Here is an 18,684-nt window from a genome sequence, read left to right on the forward strand (position 1 = left end):
AAACTAATCCACTACCTAATCTCCTTACTTTAAACATACTCATCTTCCTTCCATTCTTCAAACTAATCCACTGCCTCCTCCCCCCTCCCATCCCCTTACTTTAAACATACTCATCTTCCTTCCATTCTTCAAACTAATCCACTGCCTCCCCTCTCTTCCCCCTCCCCTCCCCAATCTTGCATTGATTAGAGAGAATACCCTCCCTCACTAATTGTCTCCAGGTATAGATTTCTACAGAGTGTCATAAAAAAACTACATCCGGCTTTTCATTAGAAGTAATTAGAAGTCGATAAAAAATGTTTGGAATAAAATATAAAACCCACCTTATACCTACCGGTTCGAATGGCGTTTTAATCTAGTTTAAAGTCACATATTTTTCAAGACACCCTGTAGATTTCTTCTTAAGCACCTGCTTAGCTTAGGGGGAAAAGTAGAAAATTAAACCTGGTTACACACATTTTCTGCATCAATAGTCCTTCACCCTGTGTTAGACAATGTCAAATAATATGCAAAATCATCAAATCAATAATCATCAAATACGCCCACAAAACACAGGCGCGGACTCATGCCAATATCAATTCTTCTCATTTGTCATCTGTAGGCGCGTGCTTGATCTCAGAACATTTCCTTTAAGCATCTTTTAAAAATGATAGAGGTTTACTTTACAAGTAATGCAATTTGCAGCTATTCTCAATTTAAAAACTTTATAGCTTTTAATATAAATCTGGGGTTTTCAACCAGGTACTATACACTATACAGTGATAACTAGATAACAATGGAAGAGGAGGATAACACTATACCAATATTTAAGTGTATTTATAGCTGTTACAGAGCAAATAGTTTTACTAGACACTTATTAAATCCGTTGATAAGGAAAATGGGTCTGTTTTCACTGCACAAATGCGGTTTCTCCTGCTCATTGGACAGCTTAAAGTTATAGTTTGATTTTAAAAGTCGTCTTTCTATTCCAGAGTTTTCTGGTATTCACTGTATACCAATACTTTGTGTTAAGTTTCACACTCAGGCAATTAATGTATACATTCATTGTTATGTACATTATAGTGCAGATATGCTGTACAGTACAATTTACATTTCCTAATTTTAATATCCCTTGCATTTTACTTGTAAGTTGTACAATATATATATATATATATGTACATAAGGATGTTGTATTATACTTGTAAGTTGTACACTGTACATACGAAGGTTGTATTATATATGTATGTAGTATAAATATTTATCATGTAAGAAGAATATATATTATCAGTAAGTAAATCCCTTAAATAAAAGGTAAAGCTTGACATGTTGTTTATATGCAAAAGTTTTACATTGAACATGCATCATAGAGTATACAGATAAACAGATATACCTGAAAGTATACAGATAAACATAACTACACCTGAGAGTATACAGATTAACAGAACTAAACCTGAGATTATACAGATAAACAGAACTACACCTGAGAGTATACAGATTCACAGATGTACACCTTAGAGTACAAAACTAAGCAATAAACTATTCACAGATCTGTAAATCCTGCATACTCTCAGCATTGCTCTCTTGTTTTACGTGTGTATATTGATAAACCTCAGTCATATTTTGCACACAGGTTTATCACCAAAAGTGACTTAGCAGAATTAAAAAATAAAATCAAGCTGTAGAAAACGATGCTTAAATTTACATATTATAATGATCAGATAAAGTCCCTTTATGATCTGAAATACTCATTCGTTCTGTCCCTTTAAAAATAATTTAAAACTAAATTAAAGTTCAAATTTCACAAACATTCTAATATTCCAGTGGCAACTTTATTTCACTGGTAAAAAACACTTGAAAATTACGCTTCAGCAATTACATTTCTTAATCGATAGTAAAAATATTTTACATTTTATTTTTAAACAAAAGTTAAAAACAAACCGCATTTATTAGTAATCTGGTTTATTTCACTGAACCAGCACGACGTGGAAAAATGCGCAAAAGAAAACCAATGAAAATATAAAAAAAAATTGTCGGTGATATCCTGTTTGAACATTTGTAGTGATTAAGGCGCAACTCTGAATAACTAACTCCCCCCCCCCCGCATGCTCAAAGAAATTCAAAAAAGGGACTACGCATGGCCGGATTACTGGTTAAGCTTTACTTTTGAACCAATTTTTCGTCATATTATCAGAAACCATTTTATTTGACGATTCATTTTGAATATCATAAGGGCGCTTTTGATCTGTCTCATCTGTAGGAATCTATACGTATATTTTGCATGTCTGTCTATCTGCTTGTTTTTGTCAAAACGGCTGAACCGATCGGGTCAAAATTTGAAAATAATTTAAAATGACTGACTTTCAGGAGCAACAGTTTAAACCTAAATTTATTTACAGAAAGATGGCGCAAAGCACTTTAAAAGATTAAAACAGATTAAAACTTTACTGAGTTTATTCCGAAGCAGTCCGGACATATTTATCTCATGTTAGTTTTTTGTGTTTAATATGTAAAAAAATCGATGCATACAAGCGTGACATCTTTAAATATTTAAAATTTTCACTAATTTATACAAAAGAAACTGGTAAAAACTAGGATTTCTTGAGGGGAATTTTAGGAGGTGGCACAAGAGTGGATTGGAAAGGAGGGAAAAGGGGGTAAAGGGGAAGAAGTTTAAGGGGCAGGAATGAAAGGGGAGAAGCTAGGGGAAGGTGTTACTGATTATCTTGAAGTTTTCAGCCCATGTCAGAAATGATTTAGGGGAATTTTGAAGATTCAACAGATACTTCAAGATAACATTTTAGACCTCATTTCAGTGCTAGAATAATTTATCTTTTCAACTTAAACAGATTTTTAGTTCTAAAGTTTTATAGTTCTTTAGTTCGCTTGTTCTCTGGTTTTCTAGTTCTCTTGTTCTCTAGTTCTCTAGTTCTCTTGTTCTCTAGTTCTCTAGTTCTCTTGTTCTCTAGTTCTTCAGTTTTCTAGTTCTTTAGTTTTCTAGTTCTTTAGTTTTCTAGTTCTTTAGTTCTCTAGTTTTCTAGTTCTCCATTCTCCAGTTTTCCAGTTTACAATTATATAAGTTTCTACTTCTGCATAGTTCTCCAGTTCTCCAGTTTGTAAGTTCTATAGTTTTCTAGTTCTCTAGTTGTATAGTTATCTATGTCTCTATGTTTCTATTTCTCTAGTTCTAATTCTTCAGTTCTCCAATTCTCTAGTTCTTCAGTTTTCAAGTTCTGCAGTTCTCTATTTCTTCAGTTGTCTAGTTGTCTAGTTTTCTATTTCTTCAGTTGTCTAGTTCTCTATATAGTTCTTTAGTTTGTTAGTTCTCCAGTTCTCTAGTTCTCTAGTTCTCTAGTTCTCTAACTCTCTAGTTCTCTAACTCTCTAGGTCTCTTGTTCTCTGATTTTCTAGTTCTCTGGTTCTATAGTTTGCTAGTTCTCTAGTTCTCTAGTTATTTAGCTCTCTAGTTCTCTAGTTTTCTAGTTATCTAGTTATTTTGCTCTCTAGTTCTATTCTCTATTTCCATAACTTCCTAAATTTCTAAATCTCAGTTTTTGGCTCAGCAGTTCTAACTTCTTTTTTTATTACATACATTTGAATATTTAAAATATTAAACATTGTTTCAGGGGTTGATGAGAAGTTGTATGCCAGGATGGAGAAGGACAAGGAGTATGGAGACAAGGAGTACCCAGTCTACAAAGACAAGGAGTATGAGGACACGGAATATCCTGCCTATAAGAACAAGGAGTATAAGGACGAGGAGTACCCAGCCTACAAGGACAGTGTAGACGAGGAGTACCCAGCCTACAAGAATACGGTAGACGAGGAGTACCCGGTCTACAAGAATAAGGTGGACCTTGAGTACCCAACATACAAGAACAAGGAGTATGAGAACGAGGAGTACCCAGCCTACAAGGACAAGGTGGAGAGGGATAGTGAGGATTGGATGAGACCAACCCAAGAGTTCAATGCTGTAACAGAGCATTCTGCCGACTGGAACAGAATTAAAGATATTAAGGACGATTGGTCATCTGTAAAGAAGAACTACACAGACGAACGGTCCAAGATGGATGAACCAGCGGAGTTCTATAATAGGGGAGACGATTGGTCCAGTGTAAAAAATGGGCACAAGAAGGATTGGTCCGCCGTAAAAACAAATTACGAACAGGACTGGCCGTCCGCCAAAAAGTTTTTGGATGAAGTGAAGCCACTTGAAACAGGAATGGAAGAGATCGATTGGCTCCCAGTGCAGAAGGAGAAAGAGAACTGGAAGGACCAAGATCGGGATCAATCCAGTCCTGACTCTCAGTCCAGAGACGAACTGGAGTCTCCCAACCTACCCTACGTTCAGGGTGCGTTGAAGATACAGTTAACCGACAGAGGATACAACAACGGGATGGAGAACTCCACCGGAGGGTTTGGAGGATACAACCACGGAATGGAGAACTCCACTGGAGGTTTTGGAGGATACAACCACGGGATGGAGAACTCCAACAAAGAGTTTGGAGAGAAGGCTCTGTTTGCTCCTCGAACCTTTGCCAATGAAGGTTCTGAGGGAGAAAACACAGCTCCGAATTCTGTGAACTATTTGAAAGATACTGAGAGTTCAGATGATGAGCGGCATGAGAGTTCTGAGGATGAGGATGAAGGGCGTGGAGAGGTTGTTGGATCTCTCTCGTTCAAGATTCCAACGAGAGAATATGCTCCTAGAGAAACCTTCAAGGAGAAACTAAACGCTGAAGATGATAAAGATGTGGATGAAACTGATTTAACCTATCCTGATCAATTTATGAATATGATCAACAAGCCAGTGTATTCAGTCCAGGGTGAGTTAGGGAAGAATAAGAAGGAAGATGAAAACTTAAGCTCAGATGAGGAGAGGAATGAAAGTCCTAATTACATGGTTGAGAAGCCTGGAGATGGAATCTGGAAAATGGTAGAGCATGATTCAGAAATTGAAAAGAATAAGACGGAGCTGAACGAGGAGGAGCCGACAGAGTTAGAAATCCGAACCGAGACTAAAACTTACAACTTTCTGGAATCTGAGCCGGAGATAAAGAAAGGGTTGGATGATTTTTACAACTCTGGGAACGTGGTCTCAGGTTTTCTCGACTCTGCACTCTCGTCTCTGCAGATAAATGGTCTGTGCAAAACTAAGGTAAATCTATTTTTCAACAATTTGCAAAAAGTCTCGACAGTGCTGGACATAACAGATCATTTATCAATTTAATAGTTTTCAAGATTCTCTTCAATTATTATATTATCATCATCATTAATGTTCTCTTTTGTTTAATATTTTTTATCATCATAATTATCTTGATTATTTACAATATTTTTATATGATGGTATATTTTCGCTTTCCCAATTTTTTGTACAGTTCTACTGTTTATATTGTCATAAATGTTATTTTAGTAAAATGAAAAGATTAAATCTAAGCATATGTAAAAGTTAAGACAAGAGAAAGGCTTAAATAAATAAATAAACAGTTGCTGAGAAGGACTAAAAACATAAGCCGTTAATGGAACACTTTATTTCAAAATGAGGGGAAAGATATTTAAATAATGAATGATTATAAGAATAATTTATTTTTTAAAACTTTTTAAATAATTTACTATAGAGAGGATTATTTAAAAGAAAACTTTTCTAAAAACTATTTTAAACTTGTTAAAACATGAAGGATGAAACACAACTACTGTGCAGGGCCCATTAACTCATTTTTTGCAATATATTGTTTAGTTAGACACTAGACAATAGACATGTCTTTATCAAATCATTTATTTTCTAGGACACAGCTGATGAACAAGAGGTTGAGTTGGATATAACCAATGAATCCCCAGAGACGGTTCTGCAGGTTCTCAAGGATACACTAAGTGTAGATGCCTGTTTTGACAACAACCTGGAGAACTTGGACCAGGATCCATGTGTACCTGAGGAGATGGAGTTTAGTCGACACAAAGAGGCACTTGATTCTGGAGCTGTAAGGAAAATTGATACACCAGAGATCAAAGAGGTTGATTCTATTGCCGAAGAGTCTAAAGCAGTTGATCAGGAGCAAGAGGAGGTTGAACAGGAGCATTTGGTAGCTGAACAGGAACCTAAAAGTGTATTAGATGTCCCTGATGAAACCAGGAATGTGGAATTAGACCAAAGGAATCCCACGGATGAAGAAACATCAGCAGATGTTACTAACCAGGACTCTATCGAAATTCAAACAGTTGAGAATCAACTGAAATTAGCTATTAATGAGGTGGAAATGAATAAAGATGAAGGGGGCGCCAGCATGGATACTATTCTTCAATCTGAAAAGCAGGAAATTTTGACCTCTAATAAATACCCAGTCTTTAGTCAGGTTGAGATTGATAATATTGAAAGCTATGTAGAAGATTCTGTGTCTGCTTTAGATGCATTTAATGCAAAAGAGTTAGATGAGACTACAACAGATGAAGTTGTTGCAGAATCATTTGAAACAAAAGCAGAGCAGAGAATTGATGAAGAAGAGATTGTTGAGGAAACAATTGTATCTCAAGAATCAAACAGCGCTGAACTTGTGACGGAATTAGAATTCACTGAAGTGAACAAAGAAGATCAAAAAATCTTTGGTATGGATGGCGAACAAAGTTCAGGAAATCTCTTAACTGATTTAAAACCTCAAATTGAAGAAGCAGCATCAGAAATCAAAATAGCTGCAGAAGTAGTATCTGCTACAGAAGAAGAACCTGCTGCAAAAGAAGCTCTTCTTGATAATACAGTAGAATCTACGACTGAAGAATCATCAAATATTGCTGACATAGAAGCTTTTGTGGATGAAGAAACATTGGAATCTTCTGAAGAAACTTGTGCTTCTGAAGAAATCACAAAACCTATTCATGAGGAAGCGTCTACTGAGGATGTGGCCCCTAATACTAAGAAAACAATAGAAATTGCTGTTGACGAAACATCTGAACTTTCCACAGAAGAAGCTATTTTTGTTGAAGAAACACAAAAACAAGTTGAAGAAACACAAAAACAAGTTGAAGAAGTATTTGAGCATACTGTTGAAGATACTACCGAGACAGCAGCAGACAAAACTCCTACTGATGAGGAACCCTTTGGTGTTGAATTAACACAAGAACCTGTGGTAGAAGAAACTACTGCTATTGAAGAATCAATAGAAATAGTTGCCGTAGAAGTTATTAAAGTTGATGAAATTTCTGTATCTAAAGACACTTCTCTGACCCTAGACGTTTCTGTTGCTGAAGATACTCCAGTTGCTGAAGAAGCTGATAAATCTGCAGGGGTAGAAGAAGCTCCAGTTGCTGAAGAAACCCAAGATAAAGCTGCTGAAGAAGGTCTTGTTGCTGAAGAAGCTCCTTTTGCCGAAGAACCCCCAGTTGCTGAAAAAGCTCCAGTTCCAGAAGAAGTTTCTGTTGAAGAAGCTCCTGATGCTGGAGAAGCTCCAGTTGCAGAAAAAGCTACAGCTGCTGAAGAATCTCCAGTTGCTGAGGAAGCTCCTCTTGCTCAAGTAGCTCATGTTGTTGAAGAAGCTCCTGGTACTGAAGAGGCCCCAGTTGCTGAAGATATTTCTGTTACTGAAGAAGCTCCGGTTGCTGAAGAGGTTCCAGTTGATTCAGAACCTCCAGTTGCTGAGGAAGCTCCCATTACTGAAGAAGCTCCAGTTTCTGAAGAAGCTCCAGTTTCTGAAGAAGCTCCAGTTCCTGAAGAAGCTCCAGTTTCTGACGAAGCTCCAGTTTCTGAAGAAGCTCCAGTTCCTGAAGAAGCTCCAGTTCCTGAAGAAGCTCCAGTTCCTGAAGAAGCTCCAGTTCCTGAAGAAGCTTCAGTTCCTGAAGAACCTCCAGTTCCTGAAGAACCTCCAGTTCCTGAAAAAGCTCCAGATACTGAAGAAAATTCAGTTACTGAAGAAGCTCCTGTTGCTGAAGAAGCTTCAGTTGTTGAAGAAGCTCTTGATGCAGAAGAAGTCCCAGTTGCTGAGGAAGCTCCAGTTGCCGAGGAAGCTTCTGTTGTTGAAGAAGTTTCTGTTGTTGATGAAGCCTCTGCATCTGAAGAAGCTCCTGCATCTGAAGAAGCTCCTATTGCTGAAGAAGTTCAGGTAACAGAGGCTCCAGCCCCTGAAGAAGCTGTAATTACTGAAGAAGCTCCAGGTGATGCAGAAGCTCCAGTTGCTGAAGAAGCTTCTGTTGTTGAAGTAGCCCCTGTTGTTGAAGAAGCTTCTGCTTCTGAAGTGGCTCCAGTTGCTAAAGAAGCTACTGTTATTGAAAACACATTAGTTATTGAAGAAGCTCCAGTTGATGCAGAACCTCCAGTTGCTGAAGAGGCTCTAGTTGCTGAAGAAGCTCTAGTAGCTGAAGAAGCTCCAGGTACTGAAGAAGCTTCAGCTACTGAAGAAGCTCCGGTTACTGAAGAAACTTCAGTTATTGAAGAAGCTCCTGTTGTTGAAGAAGCCTCAGTTGATGCAGAAGCTCCAGTTGCTGAAGAAGCTCCTGTTGCTGAAGTAGGTCCTGTTGTTGAAGAAGCTTCTGCTTTTGAAGAGGCTCCAGTTACTGAAGAAGCTTCTGTTACTGAAGAAGCTCTAATTATTGAAGACGCTCCAGATGATGCAGAAGCAGTTCTTGAAGAAACTTTAGTTACAAAAGAAGCTTCAGTTACTGAGGAAGCCCCTGTTGCTAATGAAGCTTCAGTTGTTGAAGAAACACCAGTGGTTGAAGGAGCTCCTGTTGCTAATGAAGACCCAATTGCTGAAGAAGCCCCAGCTGCAGGGGAAGCTTCTGTTGTTGAAGAAGCTTCAAAATCTGAAGAAGCTCCTGAATCTGAAAAAGCTCCTGTTGCTGAAGAACTTCAGGTTGCAGAGGAAGCTCCAGTTGCTGAAGAAACTCCAGTTGCAGAAGAAGCTTCAGCTGTTGAAGAAGCTCAAGATGCTGAAGAAACTCCTGTTTCTGAAGAAGCTCCTGTTACTGAAGAAGCTCCAGTTGCTGAAGAAGCTCCAGTTGCGGAAGAGGCTCTAGTTGCTGAAGAAGCTCTAGTTGCTGAAGAAGCTCCAGGTACTAAAGAAGCATCTATTCATGAAGAAGCTGAAGTTCCTGAAGAAGCTCCTGTTACTGAAGAAACTTCAGTTATTGAAGAAGCTCCTGTTGTTGAAGAAGCTCTTGTTGAAGAAACACTGGAACCAGATTCTATTGTTGAAAAACTTACTGATAATGAGAGTGAAGCTCCCAAAATAGAAGCAGAGACAGAGCCAAGCACAAATGATGAAGTTGCTGAAAATGAGTCCAGTGATGTTGCAGCAGAAACCCCAGCATCAGAGGAAGTAATTGAACCGGTGGAATGTTTTTCAACCCAAGCTGAACCTTCTTTGTCTTCTCCCGATGACCAACTTGACAGTATGATTACTCATGATGACGTTGAAGAAAGCATTGAATCTACCCAGGATAAGGAAAATGTTATGCCTGAAGTGATTGATCAAGAAGATGCTCCTATTGACGAATCTGAACCAATGGCCGAGAAACCTGAAGAACACTCCTCTGATAGCATCACAGATATGGTAAACAAAGCAATGGAGTCCATGAATTCCACAGAAAAAAAAGTGGATGAAGCAGCAGTAACCATAAAAGAAACAGATTCTAAAACAGGATTAGCATCAAAGATAATAGGAAAAGCTAAAACAATTGGAATGAAAGCTATGGAATCAAAAACAGATGCAAAGAAAAGACCAACTTCAGGAACTCCCAGAGCTCCTAGTAAGCCTGTAGCCACTACAACAAAAACTTCAACCCTGGTGAAATCAGCAACCCCAACTCGGCCAACAACTCAAAATGTGAAAACTGCAACGCCCCTGAAATCAGCGGCCCCTGCAAGAACTGCATTGCCCCCTGTTAAGCGCAATGTTCCGGTAGTTAAACCTAACACGCCAGTCAGTAAAACCACAACACGTCCAAGCCCAGCTTCAAACCAAACCAAACAATCTCCGACCGCCCGTAAACCACTCCAAACCAAACCAAGCCCAGCTATTGCACCACGTGTAGCTTCCACCACGGCGGCCCCTCGTCCAGAATCCACACGGATAGCTCGACCTACCAACGTAAAACCACTTTCCTCACCGAGACCATCTCCAGGAAGACTCCCACCTCAGTCAAGACCATTATCGAGGCCATCCTCCTCCCCAAAACCAACAACACCTAGAATTCCTCTGCATCAAAGACCGCTTCCTAAACCTTCAGTCCCTCTGGTTAAACGCTCCACTAGTCCTGCTAAAAGACCTGCATCAAGAGCTTTATCCCGACCTAGAACCCCTAGAACTCCTTCAGTTCCCCGGGTTCCAATTTCTATCCGACCTGCAGGAAGTCTTCCTCCATTCAGGGTGTCAACCGCTGCTGGAGCTAAAAAACCAACATCACTGACGATAAAACAGATCAAGAGAACAGTAACATCTTCGCCCAGTACACCGGTAGAAAATGGATTCCATCATGACAACCATGAATCTTATGGAATTGAGCATGATGCTCCTGAAATGAATGGAGTTGACCATGATGGCCATGAATCGAATGGTGTTGTTGCCACCTCACCAACTGACTTGTAAATAGTAGTAGGTGTTAAAACAAGTCATGGCTTTTTTAATATTAGATCTATCACATTAAAATTGCATTGTAATTAACATATTCACTCTGATGTTTATTCTATATCCCTATTGTTTAAGGGCTGAATGCTTGAATTATCTTAAATTTTTCCATAGTATTTTATGTACATGCAATGAATACAACATTCTACACCATTGTTTGAATTTTACTATTGTAGTTAAGATATAAAGTATCTAGAATAAACAAGAAATATTTAAAAACTTACAGTTTGTTGTGACTAGCCTTAAAGCATTAAATGTATGTTAGAATAGTCTTAATGTAATTTGAGCTTCAACACAATCAGTCATCTTATTGGCGTGCCTAACAGGCTAACATGAGCATAAAATACTAAATTTTGGCAGAAATTTGTGCCAAAACTTACATTGAAACAAACCCATTTTTTTATTTAGCAGCTTCAGTACACCCTTCAAAAAATTTGTCAGTTGCATTTTTGAAATAAAGTTTTTTACATAATTACTTTGGCAGTATTATTAAGCTTCGTAACTGTAAAACAATATTATACTCGTATTTATTGGTAAAATGTAAATATAAACATTATACGCGCACACCCGCTTCATTGTAATGCTGACTTGCTATCAAGAATAATATAATGTAAAATGTTCACATTTTATGAACGTTGTATTTATAAATAAAATCAGGTTACTAAATAAATTATAATAAATGTAGATATTTTTTATTTTAAATAAGACAAAAAATATTTTTCAAGTGACAATTTTAAGTTAAAATATTCCATGTTGAAAATTTTCCAATGGCATTTTTAGATGAAAATATTGCAAGAAGCATTTTGACAATATTACAATCAAAGATGATCTATCCAATCTAACAATGTTACAATGAAAGATGATCTATCCAATCTAACAATATTACGATCAAAGATAATCTATCCAATTTAACAATATTACAATTAAAGATAATCTATTGTTGTATTCCGGATTGTTTGATATATGAGTGAACAGTCCCTTGAATCCAACAGGAAGCCAGATGAGTCAGGACATCCCGGACCGCTGCAGCGTAGACACAAGTCGCACTGCACATAGCCGTCCAGGGACCTGTGCTACATACCGTGCACAGACAGCTTACAGAGAGAACCTTTCTGAACGAGAGAGAAGAAGAAGAAGAAGATGAACCGAGTTTCANATCAAAGATGATCTATCCAATCTAACAATATTACTATCAAAGATGATCTATCCAACTTTAACAATTTTCCGAAATGCATTTTCCCAATTACAATTTCTCCATTCTCGGATTAAATTTAAGCCGCGGTTTAAATATGGTTGGTTCCACTTAAAATTGTATCAAATGTTTCAAGATTTAAGCCGGCGCTTAATTTAAACCGGGTTTTGGCGGATTTAAACCGCGGCTCAAATTCTTTAAATTCCATCTCTGGGCATTTTCCACATGACAATTTGCCAACTGCACACATGTAAATTGACCATTTTTAAAGATTTTCCTAGTGAAAAGTCTCTGTGGGTATTTTTCAAGAGCATGCATTTTCCCATTGGTAACTTCTAAAATGTACAATTTCTTAAGTGTCCTACCTAATTGAGAAAGTGTGGTTCTAACAAAGATTAAAAAATTTCTCAGCTTTTAAAATTTAATCTCAATTGCATCTTAAATAGGAGTAAATAGTTAACAAAAATGATAATATAAGATCAAATACATGAACAGAGCTGAAAAACTTTAGAATGGATATCGAGCTTCTTGATCCTCTCTTTTTGCTAATTTCCAGACTAAATTAGTCTATTAACATGATTAAATTTATATTTGTTTAAATGCTCTAAATGCCGGCTCATAAACAGCTGACTTCAGCTCAATCGGATATTAGTCCAATCGATATAGCATCGTATTTGTAATTGTTGTAAAACTTGACTTTTATACTGTAGGGATATCCAAAAAAGAGGATTAAGAAGAAAATCAAAAGTGTGTACATTGGATACTCAGATTAAGCGATCGGGATTAAGGATATATCATTCTAAAGTTTTAAGCTCTTTTAAGCTAATTTAGATGCGCAAATACGGGGTAAGATGAAATTAGATTTGGAAATCCAATCTTCTGCATTAAATATAATCTTTAAAAAATGTCCGTAAAAGAAATGAAACAAAAATTCTGATGACCTACTTCTAGTGAGGAACGCCGTTTTAAAGTATAATGTTCTATGCTATAGTTATCGTAATCCTGTAAATATTTATTGTTGAATAAAACACTAAAAATTCCTTAAAACTAACTTAAAACTAGGAACAATAGAAAATCTGACTCTGAGTTTTGATCAACTGGAATGAAGAGTTCCTTGTCAGTAATCTTCTACAAGAAAGCTGAAGCACCAAGGAAAGATTGGGCTCCGGGAGTGGACGGAGGAGTTCCATCGCTAGAAGACATCGAGGGGTTAGAGCTGAAGATGAACAGAAATCCTGGAGGAGTTGAACTACTTAGTGGAGAGCTGGAGCTACTTGGGTTGGATGGGAATGTCATCACCATTGATGAAGTAGCAGAACTACTTGAATCTGTGCTCGAACTACTTGGGTTGGATGGGAATGTCATAACCATTGATGAAGTAGCAGAACTACTTGAATCTGTGCTCGAACTACTTGGGTTGGATGGGAATGTCATCACCATTGATGAAGTAGCAGAACTACTTGAATCTGCGCTCGAACTACTTGGGTTGGATGGGAATGTCATCACCATTGATGAAGTAGCAGAACTACTTGAATCTGTGCCAGAACTACTTGGGTTTGATGGGAATGTCATAACCATTGATGAAGTAGCAGAACTACTTGAATCTGTGCCAGAACTACTTGAGGAATCAGTTGGAGATGAACTTGGAGCTGATGAAAATGTGAGAACCAAGGAAGAAGATTTAGAAGAGCAAGCAAAGCTTGATGTTTGTTCTGAGGATGAGCTTGGATTGGAGGAGAATGCAAGTATTGTTGGAAGATTTGAACTGGATGAAGATGATGAAGGGAATGTAAGGACTAATCCACAAGATGCTGAGGTTAGAGGAGCTGCAGTTGTAGTTATTGAACTTGAACTGCTTGGAGCAGATGAGAACGTTAAAACTAAAGATGATGTTTCAGTGGAAGAGCTGCTTGAAGATGACTTTGGAGGTGAACTTGAACTTGGAGCTGAGGAGAATGTTAAAACCAAAGATGATGTTTGAGATGAACTTGAACTGCTGGAAGATACACAAGATGATGAGCTTGAACTTGGAGCAGAAGAAAAGGTCAGGACCAGAGAGGATGTTTGCGAAGAGCAGCTGCTTGAGCTGCTTGAAGAAGATGAAATACTGGAAGAAGAAGATGATGAGGAACTTGAGCTACTGGATGTATTAATGGAACTACTTGAAGAGCTTAATGATGATGAAGAGCTGCTTGAGCTTGGCGCAGAGGAGAATGTCAGCACCAATGAGGATGTTTTTGAAGAGCTGCTTGAGGAGGATGAACTGCTTGAAGAAATGGATAATGATGAACTTGAACTTGAGGAGCTACTGGATGCACCACTGGAACTTGAGGATGTAGAGCTTGAGCTTGGAGCAGAGGAGAAGGTCAACACCAAAGAGGATGTTTGTGAAGAGCTGCTTGAAGAAGTTAATGATGAGCTGGAACTTGGATTAGAAGAGAAGACCAACACTAATGGTGAGTTTTCAGAGCTTGAGCTTGATGGAGAGGAGAGAGTAAGAATCAAAGCAGAAGATCCTGATGTTGGGGCTTTTGTGGTTGCTTCGCTGCTAGAAGAGCTAGGTGCTGATGGGAAAGTTAGAACCAAGGATGATGTTTGAGAAGAACCACTTGAGCTACTGGAAGAACCTGCTGACGATGAGCTGGAACTGGGAGCAGAGGAGAATATGAGAACTAGAGAAGATGTTTTAGAGGATGAGCTTGAACTACTAGAAGATACATCTGAAGACAAAGATGAACTATCTGAACTTGAACTAGGGGCAGAGGAGAATATTAGGACTAATGATGATGTCTTAGAGGAAGAGCTGGAATAGCTTGATGAGCTTGTGCTTGGATAAACCAAACAACCAGCACTTGTTGATGTACAAGCTTCTATAAAGCAGAGGTCCAGGCTGGTAATGGAGTCTGTATCTGGGATGCAAGATATATCAGCAGACACTTCATACAGCGTTCCACCTGAAAAAAAGCTAGAGTAAGTAGAAAGATGAATTTGTTTGGATTAAACTTATGCTAGCTGCAAATGTTTTAGAAATTTTTGAAATTCCATGGGTAACACCGAGCACTCAGGCTAAAATCATGATTTAATACCACGCATGGGTAAACAGAAGGGTTAATTATAAGTGAAAATATGAACCTGGGCAATGCATGTATCGATTTTTGTCCTTAAGGATTTTTAAATTTCAACTGCAAGGCTGTGCATCTTCTGCTAAAAAATATATATATACCTATGGTTGAATAGAAGGTCCATGAATGTGAAACAGATCCAACCGTCCCTCCACCGCCATTATTATCCAGTGTTGTGCAGGATATCTAAACAAAGAAACCTCTGCAACCTAAAGTTGAAAACTTTTGGTTTTCAGGCTTTGAATTTTGTTGGATCAAATGGTCGAAGTTAAAAATGTCAAACATATACACCATCAGGTTGCAAAGATATGCGGATGAGAAAATATTAGTTTGATGCAATACAAAACGATATTTATTCATTTAAACACTTTGTTTCAAATATCAAAAATTATAGAAGACAGTTGGACTTGTTAAAAGCTTTGATATATATTACTTTTTGTTTTGATTGGCTAAAACCAATTATTTAAAAGAATATCGCTAAACTTTGATAGAAACTAATAAAACTTGGAAATGATATAGAATCAAGAAAAGACGAAAAGGAAAAATTTAATCAGGGCATAACAAACTTTTTGATGAATTAATGAAATAATCAATTATCATTCTGATACACATTACAGGCTAGACTTATTTCAAATGGAACAAAATATTATTAAGTAAAATAGTTAAATAAATTAGTAAAATATGTGAATTTCAGTTCACCTTGTATCTACATAATAAAATTTAACATAATAATTACGAGTTCAAATAAAAGTAAATAGTATAAATGTCGTCTTAGTTAAACCAATGCCGCTTGCTGCTGCTTGCAGTAGAGATGTCAACGATAGTGTAACGTAACGTAAAATGTACGTTTTTGTACGTTACGTTACAATAATGTGTAACGTTTGGATATATTCTATATAACGTGAACGTTAAACGTTAACGTTATAGAAGCTCATACCTAACGTTAACGTTAAACGTTAACGTTAGAGGAACATACCCCCAACGTTAGCGTTTTGTGGAAATGTAACGTTATTTTTCTAATATCTAACCATTTGTCCTCAGCACTCATTTGTCCTCAGCACTCTTTAGAGCTCAGCACACATTGAGGCCAAAAAACCTCCTGGAAACCACAGATTTCATTGATCCATATGCCTGGTACTTACCGAAGGTGCATCTATCTTGGTCAGATCTGTTGAGAAAGCAAGCTGACAGACAGCATAAACTCCCCCGGACTCAACCACGAACTCCTCCCCGGATAAAGCAGTGAGGGCCCGGTTAACCGGCCTCAACCCAGCCAAGGTCTCGAAGGGTAAGGCGAGGCATGAAGTTAGGCAGAGTAAAGTCAATCCATAGGTCATCCACCTACAAAGGCAAGTGATAGCAAAAACAAAGATGCATCTTTTATAAATATACTTTGCTTGGGTGTCTGTACGTTTGTCTGGTTGTATCCAATAATTTTCAAAACGCCTAAATTCTTTCGGCCCAATTTTTTTGTGGGGCCTCGCATGACCCAAGGAGAGGTTTATGAATGTTCAGAGTTTTAAAATTTTTTAGATTTTGTAAAATTTCGAAAATCCACGAAAAAAAAATGAAAATCTGCATCTTATATAAAGCCCTTGTAATTCATAATTAAGTTGGTTTTATTAATGTTGTGAAAAAAATATTAATCTTCTTGTATTAAAGTCCGAAGTTTAAATCCTGAGACAAAAACTTGAAATTTAAACATTTTGTGAAAATTATCTTTAAACAATTCATATCTTGAAGCACCCAAAGTTTCAAGAAACGAAAATTCCTAAGAAGCAAAAAATTTAAAAGACAAAAAGATAAACTTTATCCATCGGTGAAGCGACTGCTTTTACTGCTTTGTGTAAAAAATCGAGAATTTATTAGAAGCTAAAACTTTTGTGCGGGATAGAGTTAATTTACGGCAATGCTTGATATTGATATCCATTGTGTAAAGTTCAAAGATTGGGAAAAAAAAGTTCTTCCTAATTTGAGTAAATTATTCCTATTGAGTTCCGAGCACAAACTATTTATGGCGGAATCATTCGGACGATAAAAGATAAGGATAACTGCTTTTTCAAGGGATTATCAACCGAATGAATTGACCTCCCCGGAACCAGATTTAAATATATTTTAAAATATCAAGAATTTGATGAATCACGTAAGCGTGGTTCAACCCCTTCTCATCATCTTGAACTGGTGCACAAAAGAAGTGGTTAAACTATAACATCTACGCCATGCACAGCTACAGTTCGATATTCATTAAAGAGAGTTACCAGCAATGTATGGTAGTTGAACTGAATTATTAAGTATTTTTTTAGGCATCATTAAATACCTATAAGATGTTTTTACGGTGGATATTTGTTCCGCAAGAGCGATAATTCAATCTTTAAAATCCTCATAGATTGTTCATTTTTGAGATTTGGTTTGAGAACTGGTTTTTAAAAAATTATTCAGTAACGAAGTCGAAAAAAGTAATAAACATTCTAAAGTACACTATAATTGGTTGTTTAGGACCAGGTTGAGAAAATAAAAATTAACTATTATCATCGACAATAAGTAATCTTATTTAGTTATTGGTTTCTGTAATGTCTCATTGTTGACAAACATTTTCTGCAGATTTTCTAGAACTTTTATTGAAAAGACGACATTTGAAGAATTAGAAGAAATCTGCGAACAAATTCATAAGGTACAAGAAATTTAATATAATGATGGAAAAAAATAATTGATTCAATCATTGATTTATTGAGTAAATTAGTTTACTGTAGAATTTTTAAGACATTTTTGTCGTCATTATTTAATAATTTAAAAAAATCGATTCTCAAAACGTAACCACCCTAACGGAGGATTTTGAACGTCGAATTTGCACTCAAACTCAAAAATTACACATCATTAAAAAGTTTTATATGTCTCATATGAATCCTAAAATAGTTCTACACAATACTACATTCTCAGTTCAACTACCATCCATTTCAGGTCACTCCCTATAAATTTGGTCCTGCACGGGGACTAATATTAAAATTTTGCAAAAAAAAATGATACGTACATGCTAAGTCTCGGTACAGAAGTAAGATTAGGACCCTACCAAACGACAAGTCGCATTCCTCGGTATAAAGCTATAGGTCAAAAGTGACCAACAGAGACTGCATGAATGAGGGATAACCTGCAGGACATTAATTACAGGCACTGACACTTGATAAAATTAACACCTGGGAGGGTTTAATAAATCTTTACTAATTTCAGAATTATCAAAAGTTGGCAACAAAAAATTTTTATTATTTAAGGAATATTCGGTAATATGTAATTATGATAATATATAAAGACTAAAAATAACAATTATGATACGTTACGCGTAATTACGCGCAACACTTTCTTTCACTTACGCGAAATTGCGTGTTAATTATGTTTACGAAAGAAAGTCTAGTTTCGCGAAAATAAGGCATACCGAGTAAGCATGCAAAATTACGTAATACAAAACCATTCCACAATTAGTAAAGCACATGTTAATTCTCAGAAATGAATATAGAACGAAAATATGTGTATGGATTTACGTGCTAGAACCATGTCCAATCTGATTGGATATTTTTATTACTTTCAAATTGAAGTTTCGCTTTTTAGGCGTAATTGATGCAAAATCTCGCGAAATTACCTTGTAGAAATTACGGTGTAATTTCGCGAAATTGAAGTTTCGCTAATTACGCGTAATTATTACAAAATTTTGCGAAATTACTTTGCAGAAATTAGGTCATAATTTCGCGTAATCCTGCGAAATTACACGAAATGAAAATTATTTCGCGTAACTG

At 36.9% G+C, this 18,684-nt stretch overlaps 2 protein-coding genes across 9 annotated transcripts in view; one reads left to right on the forward strand and one right to left on the reverse strand.

Annotated features, from left to right (window-relative positions):
- LOC111697095 (titin) overlaps positions 1–11,060 on the forward strand; it is a 28,701-nt gene extending 17,641 nt beyond the window's left edge. For all 7 annotated transcript variants that reach the window (XM_023466981.1, XM_023466979.1, XM_023466977.1 and 4 more), the window contains 2 exons: positions 3,603–5,134; positions 5,762–11,060. In XM_023466981.1, coding sequence (XP_023322749.1) covers positions 3,603–5,134; positions 5,762–10,546 — 6,317 coding nt within the window. In that variant the 3' untranslated portion in view covers positions 10,547–11,060. The remainder of the gene's footprint in view (positions 1–3,602; positions 5,135–5,761) is intronic.
- Positions 11,061–12,896: 1,836 nt separating this feature from the next.
- LOC111697096 (uncharacterized protein DDB_G0271670) lies at positions 12,897–18,035 on the reverse strand. Of its 2 annotated transcripts, XM_023466985.1 has the most exons (5): positions 17,928–18,035; positions 16,042–16,240; positions 15,001–15,085; positions 13,393–14,731; positions 12,897–13,323 (listed from the first exon to the last, which is right to left on the reverse strand). In XM_023466985.1, coding segments are annotated over exons 1-5 (2,043 nt in total). In that variant the 5' UTR covers positions 17,930–18,035; the 3' UTR covers positions 12,897–12,905. The 2 variants fall into 2 exon arrangements, with proteins under 2 accessions (XP_023322753.1, XP_023322752.1); XM_023466984.1 differs by having other exon boundaries at positions 12,897–14,731.
- Positions 18,036–18,684: the final 649 nt, after the last annotated feature.

This window comes from Eurytemora carolleeae, unplaced genomic scaffold, assembly GCF_000591075.1.
Source record: "Eurytemora carolleeae unplaced genomic scaffold, Eaff_2.0 scaffold208, whole genome shotgun sequence".
In the NCBI taxonomy this organism is placed as follows: domain Eukaryota; kingdom Metazoa; phylum Arthropoda; class Copepoda; order Calanoida; family Temoridae; genus Eurytemora; species Eurytemora carolleeae.